Source organism: Pelobates fuscus, chromosome 13, assembly GCF_036172605.1.
Source record: "Pelobates fuscus isolate aPelFus1 chromosome 13, aPelFus1.pri, whole genome shotgun sequence".
In the NCBI taxonomy this organism is placed as follows: Eukaryota; Metazoa; Chordata; class Amphibia; order Anura; family Pelobatidae; genus Pelobates; species Pelobates fuscus.
Genome location: NC_086329.1, coordinates 13,874,522 through 13,885,316, shown reverse-complemented (window position 1 = coordinate 13,885,316; position 10,795 = coordinate 13,874,522). Strand labels below are relative to the sequence as shown.

At 38.6% G+C, this 10,795-nt stretch overlaps 1 protein-coding gene across 1 annotated transcript in view; it reads right to left on the bottom strand.

The window, feature by feature from the left end:
* Window positions 1–241: 241 nt before the first annotated feature.
* The window catches only part of BRF1 (BRF1 RNA polymerase III transcription initiation factor subunit), a 197,677-nt gene continuing 187,123 nt past the window's right edge, over window positions 242–10,795 (bottom strand). Inside the window, exons 16-18 of the mRNA XM_063440110.1 lie at window positions 7,821–7,872; window positions 2,495–2,639; window positions 242–1,675 (exon numbers count right to left, since the gene is read on the bottom strand). Of these exons, the coding sequence (XP_063296180.1) occupies window positions 1,638–1,675; window positions 2,495–2,639; window positions 7,821–7,872 (235 nt within the window). The 3' untranslated portion in view covers window positions 242–1,637. The remainder of the gene's footprint in view (window positions 1,676–2,494; window positions 2,640–7,820; window positions 7,873–10,795) is intronic.

Sequence of the window (10,795 nt, the reverse complement as noted above, 5' to 3'; positions counted from 1 at the left end):
GGAAAGGTTACCCAGCATATAAATACACAGGCCGCCCCTTCCACTGGGACAATGCCTCCTGGTTCAGCCCACCCACCGCTCCCTTTATCAAGCCATATAATTTTGGTGGGTCCCCTTTTTACAGGCCTACCTGAACGACAGTATCAGCACACCACAACAGACTTACAACACCACTACTTTAACTCTGCTTATTGTCCCGGACCATAAATATAAATAAATATATATATTTATTTAGCTTTAATTCAGAGTAACTACAACGGGAAAAAATGTTTTACAGCTTTTTTTTTTTTATCTTATGAACAAATGGACTTTACACTGATATACACAACATTTGATGCAAGATTTCCTGGTCTGCGGCATTTGTGCAACAGGAATGTGAGGAGAAAAAAAAACCCAACAAACTGTACCACCTCCAAGTGGCTGCCTTGCGTGAAGTGAAAGAACCACAATGACAAAATCATAATTGTTCATGTATTTACATGGAATTAAATTAAGGAACGCTTGTGTTCTGCTTGGTTTGGTAGAAGCTTCAGAGAGTTTCAGGAGATGCTTGATAACAGATCAGTTTTCCAGTCGATCTGGCTCTTTATTAGTCATTCGATGTCAGATGGCCATTTGTCAATTGATCTGCATGTTCCATTTAACAGAGTCTCTTGAAAACAAATGGGATTAAGTGACGTGAAATCCCAAGCTAATATATTCAAGGGACACGTTCCAACATAAAGGGGAGATGTATTGGAAAGCAGGCATGGCTAGTATACCATCGCATACTTCAAAATAGAATATAAGGGTCACATGGACGTAAAGAAGAGGTACTCCATGTGGTGAGACAGAAAAATGGCCACACGTTAAAAAACCAAGAAAGGTATTGGGCACACAAAAAAAGTGAATAAAAAACAAAAACTAAATAAATATGAAGAAAAAAAAAATGTTTTTTTTCCTGTCATGGAGAACCCTCCACATCATTTCATGTCCGATTAGACCTTTATTTTTTTTTAAATATAGACAGTTTCCATTTTTTAAGAATGACTTGTGGTTCATTTTTTTCTGGAAAATAGGCAGATGGGTCCCCAAGGTAACCTCATCTTGCTCCCTTTTACGATTTGGTCCTGACTTTTCCCCTTGTTTCATCCATGGGATTTCTTAGCAGTCTTCAGAAATACATTCAAATTTATTAAGAAATTGCTAAAACCATCAACCAACTCATCCGGAAGTCTGGGCAGGTAGATGATTAACGTAACAGCTCAGTTGCAGGCACAACTTCAGGTGTGGAGCAAAATAAATCCATTCTCAATTACAGCCACGGGAATTCAGGTAAGATGAAAAATGTCTCTGTCTGCTATTCAGGTTATAGATTTTAACAAATATTTCAAAGCATGATTACGGCATAAAAAATAAAGTTATTGAAAAATGTGCCCAAAAATAATAGTAAAAATAATAATAAAAAAAAGTTTCAAGTACTACAATCCCAATAAATATTGTTTCAACTGACCAAAATTAGGAGGATTTTCAACACTTTTTATAGTCCAAACTTCAAGCTACTTTGTCTAGTTTTGCTGATCATAGAGCAGCATTACAGATACATGTCCGTATAGTAAACTATTAAACACCATAGTCACAAGCCCACGTGGTAGAGATCAGTAGCCATCATCTTCATCCATTTCACAGCCATAATCTGAAATGAAACAAAAAACATGTAATGAGGTGCCCCGAATCTCAACCCTGATTAACTATTCTCTGTTAATACAATGAATTGAACGCAGATTAGGGTCTCTTAAGAAGGGTCCTCTTCAACCTATCGTTCCTGTAAGTTTTCTTGGAATTGTCCTATTTATAGTTAAATCCCCCCTCTCATAATATAGTAAAGCAGAATCTGTTGGCGCTATATAAATGGCAATAATAATAATAAGCATTACTGAACATCCAGTATATACCTGTAATAATACCTCATCTCCTTTTATTAGTGAAATTACATTACGTAGGACTAATAATCACTATTATTTTTAAATGCCCAACTCTTAACTAAAAAAAATATCTATTTAATCTAATTAAACGTTTTGTTCTATCGATATTTTAGTAGGGGCTGATTAATTGGATGGTAGTCATGCAAACACAAGGACAGGACACAGATAGGTAGAAAAGATTTGTTGCCATAACAGCAAAAAAAAAAGCTTCTTAATTTAGTACTTTAATATGTTAAATGATAATGGGAAAAGAATACAATGACAGATCTGTGCTTGAATGTTTTCGTTTTTAACATGCTAGAGGCACGGTTTGTCAATGTGTAACCACTTTTCATGTTATTTAAGATGCAAAGGATCAAAGAGCAGATTGTTTTTCTCCAAGAAATGTATTTAGCAAATCTCAAAAATAAAAGAAATTGGTTCCGTACCATCAAGAACATTAAGTGAATTAGTGATTTTTGTGAGTGTTTTCTATTTCAACATGAACATGTGATAACAATAAAACCCCAAATTATAAAATGAATACTTACCATTTCCTCCTAGTAACTCAAGGGCACTCACACAGTATTCATCCTCTTCGTCCTCTTCCTCTTCGGGCTCAACCTCATTGCAGTACGCAACAGGCCCACTTTCCACCACCACTGTAGAGGGAGTCTCGAGGTTATTCGTAGATCCCTGAGAAAGGAACAGGATCTATGTTACATGCAGAACGTTGGAATTCCTGTTATGGACATATTTCCATGTCCGATATGGATTTAATAGTGGAAAATGCTTTTGTATAAATTAAGTTTGATTTGTTCTTTTGTGAATAAATTACTAATAATCTCAGTGCCAACGTTGTGGTTTCAATATAATTAAAATACGCATATTTTGCTTAATGCCTTATAGCAACAAAATGAATAAAAAGGTTGAAAATGAAATGCCCATAGGCTCTGCCATAAGAGTAAACAGAGATACCCTTCAATGTTTGGGTCCCCAAAAACAAAGTATAATTGCAACCACCTCGCAAATTGAAAAGCTGCAATATGTCCTTAGGAATGAAAGGGACCAAAAACAGCCTTACCAATAATAGTAACCAAAAGGGCCTTAAGAATAAATTTAATCTGAGTGTCAGAGATAGATTTAACAGACAATTTTCTGAGGAACAGCTTTATATTCAGAGTTTATGATGAACCCAAGATGGATATATTGGTTCTTGGATCCAGATAGCTCGTGAGAATTGACACACTATCAAACATCTGGAGAAGTTTAACCGTCTGACTGCACATAAGATGATGTCTTGGAGGTAAGGGGCAACAAAGAACACAACAGTAAAGGTTCACATGATAAACATTCAGAGTGAAGGGTAGGGTGACAAAGTGGTAGTGCCAGCTGCTGTAATAACTTTCATTTATTCTGTGTATTCTTCCAGGTTGATTGAAACAAGTCTTTTATGTATATTTTTTCTTGGGCAATATACGTCTATATTAACCAATAATACTAATACGCAATCTGACTTACGGTTTCTTCAGGTTTATTCTTAGAGTTATGTAATAGAGCAGCAGGAAATGCTAGCAGAATGCTTGGTTGTATAGGGAGAGGTATTAGCAGTAGAAAGAGGGAAGTGCTCATGCCATTGTACAGAACACTGGTGAGACCTCACTTGGAGTATTGTACGCAGTACTGGAGACTGTATCTCCAGAAAGATATTGATACTTTAGAGAGAGTTTAGAGAAGGGCTACTAAACTGGTTCATGGATTGCAGGATAAAACTTACCAGGAAAGGTTAAAGGATCTTAACATGTATAGCTTGGAGGAAAAACGAGAGAGGGGGGATATGATAGAAACATTTAAATACATAAATGGAATCAACACAGTAAAGGAGGAGACTTAAAAGAAGAAAAACTACCACAACAAGAGGACACAGTCTTAAATAAGAGGGGCAACGGTTTAATAATAATATCAGGAAGTATTACTTTACTGAGAGGGTAGTGGATGCATGAATAGCCTTCCAGCTGAAGTGGTAGAGGTTAACACAGTGCACAGTGCACTATGCACTATTCTACAGCTGCCAAAGCTAAAGAACCAGTAATTCCGGATGGAATGTATAGAGTATGCATCTTACAGGACACTTCCCTCAATGACAAGCAGTCACTATGCATCTGAATGTTAGATTCCGACACCTCCTACACGGACACTCCACTATTACTACTCCAAGGGCACCCACTCACTACAGCTAAATTCATTTCTCACGACAGAACACTACCATCAAGGTTGGGCAACAAGCCGACTTCCTTCTCTAGTCACTCATTTCGTATAGGTGCAGCATCATCAGCTGCAAGCTCTAACACCCCAGTCCACATCATTAAGAGACTGGGAAGATGGTAATCCTCAATTTATTTACTTACATACCTCAACCAGAGAGGGAGCTCCAATAAGCCTTCAGTAACCTTGCTGTATAACTTGCAATAAAGTGTGTTTACTTTAAATCCGCTTTTTGCCCTCTTTTTATTACAGGCCAACTCATACGTTTGTTTCGGCACACCTCAACCATCTTTGCATCTCCTTCTACATTCCATTATGTATTAGAAATTCCGAGCACAAAAAAAAAAAAAAATATATATATATATATATATATATATATATATATAGTTCCAATTGCTTGACCTCCTGGATTAATAGTAAAAAGCCCGGTGCTTAACAGCCATTTTCGAAGTCCTTGGAGTGCCATCATTACTTTATTTCTATATATTGGACATGGAAATATGTCCATAACAAGGATTCCGTATATACTCGAGTATAAGCCGAGGCCCCTAATTTTACCCCCAAAAATTGGGAAAACTTATTGACTCGAGTATAAGACTAGGGTGGGAAACGTCCCATGTTCCGTATATACTCACGTATAAGCCGACCCGAATATAAACCGAGGCCCCTAATTTTACCCCAAAAAACTGGGAAAGCTTATTGACTCGAGTATAAGACTAGGGTGGGAAATGCAGCAGCTACTGGTAAATTTCTAAATAAAATTAGATCCTAAAAAAATTATATTAATTGAATATTTACAGTGTGTGTGTATAATGAGTGCAGCGTGTGTATAATGAGTGCAGCGTGTGTGTATGAGTGCAGCGTGTGTGTATGAGTGCAGCGTGTGTGTATGAGTGCAGCGTGTGTGTATGAGTGCAGCGTGTGTGTATGAGTGCAGCGTGTGTGTATGAGTGCAGCGTGTGTGTATGAGTGCAGCGTGTGTGTATGAGTGCAGCGTGTGTGTATGAGTGCAGCGTGTGTGTATGAGTGCAGCGTGTGTGTATGAGTGCAGCGTGTGTGTATGAGTGCAGCGTGTGTGTATGAGTGCAGCGTGTGTGTATGAGTGCAGCGTGTGTGTATGAGTGCAGCGTGTGTGTATGAGTGCAGCGTGTGTGTATGAGTGCAGCGTGTGTGTATGAGTGCAGCGTGTGTGTATGAGTGCAGCGTGTGTGTATGAGTGCAGCGTGTGTGTATGAGTGCAGCGTGTGTGTATATGAATGCAGTGTGTGTATGAATGCAGTGTGAGTATGAATGCAGTGTGAGTATGAATGCAGTGTGAGTATGAATGCAGTGTGAGTATGTGTGATGCAGTGTGAGTGTGTGTGATGCAGTGTGAGTGTGTGTAATGCAGTGTGAGTGTGTGTAATGCAGTGTGTGTTTGTGTATGTGTTGCAGAGCCTTGGTGGGGAGGTGGCATTTTTATTATTATTTTAATAATTTTTTTGTTATATTATTTTTTATTTTATTATTATTTTTTAAATATTATTATTTTATTATTATTTATATTTATTTTCGTCCCCCCTCCCTGCTTGATACATGGCAGGGAGGGAGGCTCTCACTCCCTGGTGGTCCAGTGGCATTGGCAGTTCAGTGGAGGGGGGCTGGCAGAGAGTGCTTACCTCTCATGTCAGCTCCCTCTGCAAGTCCCAGTGTAAGTCTCGCGGCCGCACTATGACCCCACGGTTATCGCAAGACTTACACTGGGAGCTGACAGGGGAGCTGACCGGACCGGCGCAGAGGAGAAGGGAGCTGACAGGAGCTGCAGGAGAGGTAAGTAAACGCTTCCTGCCAGCCCCCCTCCTACACAGCCCCTTGTCTGTATTATGGCAATGTAAGTTGCCATAATACAGACATTGACTCGCGTATAAGTCGAGTTGGGGTTTTTCAGCACAAAAAATGTGCCGAAAAACTCGACTTATACTCGAGTATATACGGTATATATATATGGGAATCGTATGCAACTAATCAAAAGGATTAACTCACACAAGGGAAAATGTATTCATAGCAAGAAATTCTATCAAGCATAATAAAATGCTATGGGACAGAGAAGATTGCAACATAAACTACTTATTGATTCATGCATTTTGTTGGAGAGTAAAAAAGGTATTCTAATTAAAATGTAACCTCCTCCTAATTGCTATTCCTCCGCTGCTATTTTCATCATGCTACACACAGCAAAATGTGGCGATCTGTAATGAAGGAGGATTAAAATGATGAGGTTTTCCTTTAGACAGAGTATCCGGCTGCTAGGGACAATTTATGTCTGCTTTCCATTATAATTATGTGTAAAATTATGTTCTACGCTACATATTTGAGATATTACAATAATAATTTATAGCAAGCTGCTCTGAATTCTCTCAAACTTTTCAAAGAGCCTTTTTCTGTGCAACACAGAGTTCTCCTAAGTCTGTCAGAACTATTTAATTTAACCAGCTTTTCTTAACACTTTCAATGTGTACATTAGGATGTTGCACAGGTTATGGTGCATATAGAATAATAATTGCACTAATTTGCTAAATGTACTGAAGGTGAAGTCCACACCTGGTTCACAAACATTATTGGCACCGGTTTGATTCTCCCTTATTGTATTGTATGGCCAACCAAGGCATACGATTTAATAATATAATATCATACGTTGTGGCCCTTACCATTGTGGATGCCCATTTTTAAGACATGTTTTGCCAATCAGCGGTTGATGTACCCACACGATAGTGATGTGATTAAGAAGTAGCTTTTTCCATATTCGTTATATTACGCATCGGAGTAAGGAAATATTGCTAGTTGTGGTGTTTAACAAGTGCTAGAATATCACGAGCAGTAATATAATAGAATTTCTTCAAACATTTGTTTTAATTACTCCCTCCCCAATCCATGTCTCCACAGCCTCTTAGATGAACAATCAGTATGATCAAACGGATACCTCCACCGGTGCCAATTAAAGAGTTTGCTGTGAGAACTATAAAAGGCCTGCCCTATCAAGGTATTTGAGGTCAATCTTCAGGAATCGGAGGTACAAACACAGCGGGGAGACAATGCCTACTAGCAGTTACAGCTGATGAGTTGGCAGTTCTCTATGCTTATTTAAATCAGAAGTCAAATTTCTAGTTTACGTGTGATGTTCTCCTGGAAACAAAGTATTTAATTACTTGTATAGGACGACCTTAGTCATGTGCGTTCGGTGATAGAGAAAGACAGCGCCCGTCAGTCCATTCTAAAGCATCTGTCACTAGAACAAGGCCCTCCTGGCTCTCTCCGCACTGCCAGACTAATCAACCAGCAGGTAATCCTTCGTGATTTCACCATAACTAGCAGCTGTGGATTTTACTGAGAACACAAGGGAAGACATGCCACTCTCGGCCTAGAAACGTATGTATATGGAAATGACTCCTTCCCCTGGGATTTATATCCTAATATTATCTCTCTATTATGGTGCTCTATAGAGCATGTATTAGTTTAAGGCACATATAGGATAAGAAAGCAAAAGAGATTTCATAAACAAATATTCTGGGTTGGATGTGAATCTGCATCTAAATCTATCTTCCCCAAACCTGAATAAATAAAAACGAACGTTACCGGATCCAGAGCTGCCTTTTTCGATGGCTGAGTGGAAACCAGAGGTTTTAATCTGAAAAACATAACATAGGGAGATTGTGAGCAAGGTTCGAGGTTAATGAAATCCAATGTGGGAAGGTGCAGCACACTAATCAATGATGGGGTTTCTTTATGTAGTTTAGCGCACAATTTCAATCGACACAAAATAGGTATAACAGAAAAAAATAAAGTCTCTTTACATGAGAAACTTTACCTAAATTCAATATGCCTACCGCATGTTTTAGCAGCTATATAGTGGTAATGGTGTTACTGGACTTATTAAGAATGTAGATTAGAAGATGTAGAATATAAGTCAGATAATTTAATTATTCCTCCCCCCCCCCCCCCACCCTCCAGCTGTCATGGATCAGAAGAGCTACAGTGCCAAAAATGTGCCTTATCGGCGGTTGACTGTAAAATAGGCTCTTCTTATGTCATGAAAGTATTTAAAAAAAATAAAAACATATACCGTATATATGCTTTAAACATATGACAAAAAGAGCAGAACCATTGTGTACTGTCTTCATCACGCTTTAAACGGTCTCTAATAGAGGCTGGGTGAGGGTCTGCTTCCCAATAATCTAATTTCATTATACACATGAGAAAAATAAAAAAAAAAATAGAAAATTAATCTGGAATAAAACAAGACAAACCGGATATGTGGAAACTATTATTTTGACTGGCACCCTATACACAAAGTTTATTATGCCCAGTTTTTATGAAAATGAAGGACCAAACCCACAGGGTATCAAGGCGAGCCAGAGTTTTGAAATTAATCATAATGGTTTATTTACGAAATTGGGAATTGTGAAATTGTAAAATTTCACAGAACCAGCATTTAGGCTGTTGCAAAATAAATCGGTATAATTAAGTACGGCATGCTAAGTTTATGTTACAGAACATTTCATTTTCATGCCCCATTGACAAGGCAAAAAACGTGGACAGACATGTAACACATCTATAGATTTGTGTCCCAAATGAAGAGCCAATATATATTCATTACTTCCAGGTGGAACAAATTTAAAGGGACGCTATAGGCCCCAAGACCATTTCAGCTCATTGGCCCTAGTGCCCTTAGTCCTGCAACGTAAACCATTGCAGTGCTTACATTGCAGCACTAAGACAGGCTCTAGTGGCTGTCTCTCAAACAGCCACTAGAGGTGCTTTCAAGATCTTACTGAACTTTAAGTCGCCTTACTGATGCTGGACATCTTCAATATCTGCATCAGGACATCCAGCGTCCGTTAAATCCCCATAGCAGAGCATTGATTCATTGCTTTCCTATGGGCAAGGCTTAATGTGGTCACGGTGCTCGCCGCACATGCGCATTAGCACTCTCATCTGATGGAACACCGACTCAGAATGGCACTGATATTGGATTAGTACATAAAGAGCTTATAACAGTTTATTGTCCAGAGTGGGCTGCAAGGAAAGAGGGAAGCAGTGGGAACATTACAGATTTGTATTCCTAACACTATAGTATCCCTTTAAGTTGTACTGAGCATTATAATTTAGAAAGCACCAATAAACACAGCAGTGCAAAATAAACAGAACAAATTAATTGATAAAAAAATAATAATAAAAATCTCTGATTACCTTATAGAGGGACAAACCTATGGTTTGATCCCATGCCTTGGATCTTTTTATAAGACAGCATCTGCTGCCTCGCCAGCCATATGGAATGAAATCATAAGCGGACATGGCTACATCTGATGTCCCTTTAAACCATGCATGCGGCTGGTCTACTGCAATTTGGCACACGGAGGCATACAGTGAATTTCACGCGTGTAACCAGAGAACATGGCAGTTTGCAAAGAAAATGCTTTCATTAAAAAAAAAATAAAAAAATAAAAAATCTATGCAGTCTTGAACCTATATGCTAATTACGCTATTTGAATTACAAAAAAAAAAAAAGAAAGAAAAGGGATTCATCTAACAAAGGAATTCTAAAGCAGGGGGAAATTACCGTGATAAATTAGTAGAGATTACACTGGCGAATAAAGCAGACTTTGACAAGGGCCATTAACAATATCTAGTACTCATGTTAAAGGCCTTGGAAACCTATATAGATGCTTAGAATATTTCCATTGGTTAATGTGAAAGTATCATTGCAATGCTATTTATCTTTAAACACAACTTTAAGGTCTAATTTACTTTTTCATACTGGAGCAATTTGCTTATGATCCTCTTATCTTTTTCTTAGAATATTTTGCAGTCATGTACGCGTTACTACTTCTGGTTTTATTTCCCTAGCAGTGTTCCATAAACCTGTCTGTACATTGCACCTTTTTTACAGCTACATCCAATTCTACCAAAGTATATGGCTGGCGGCTGGACAGGAAAGATCTACACCGATTTCTTACGGGGTTATTAGTCAAGGGTTTCTGTGTTTCTTATACAGCAACAGAAGAGCACGAACACTCTCGCCATTATGACATACAAACCCATTGGTATACTTAAAGGGAAACTGTCACTTTTCAGAAAATTTACGTCAAAGAATAATAATCGAAAATCTATAACTTGTGTTAACCTTTTTTCACAAGATGCTTAGTTTTCCTTAAAAGGTTACTCCGACCCTCTCTTTCTTGTAATACTTAGATTAAAGTCGATATACCCTATTGGACACTTTGCACCCGGTCTCCTTTGTTACCTGGAAGAGAAAATGGAAACCTACCTGGAATCCAGCGCTTTCTCCGACGTCACTCTACATCATCATCTTCACATTCGTGGTCCAATCAAATGGGTCTTGTGACACCGGACATGTGCGCAGTGGTTGCATTCAAAAGCACCCAGGTGAGTGGAGTGACAGCAAAGCCCGCCCTACACCCAATTGCTGATAACGGTAAGGAGGAAGTGCTGTTCGGGGGCTGTACATTCCCAGCATGCACTGCACGCTGACAAAGGACGTCTTTTTTTGCACAGAATTGGCATTACAAAGCTCGGAACACAGTTCCAGG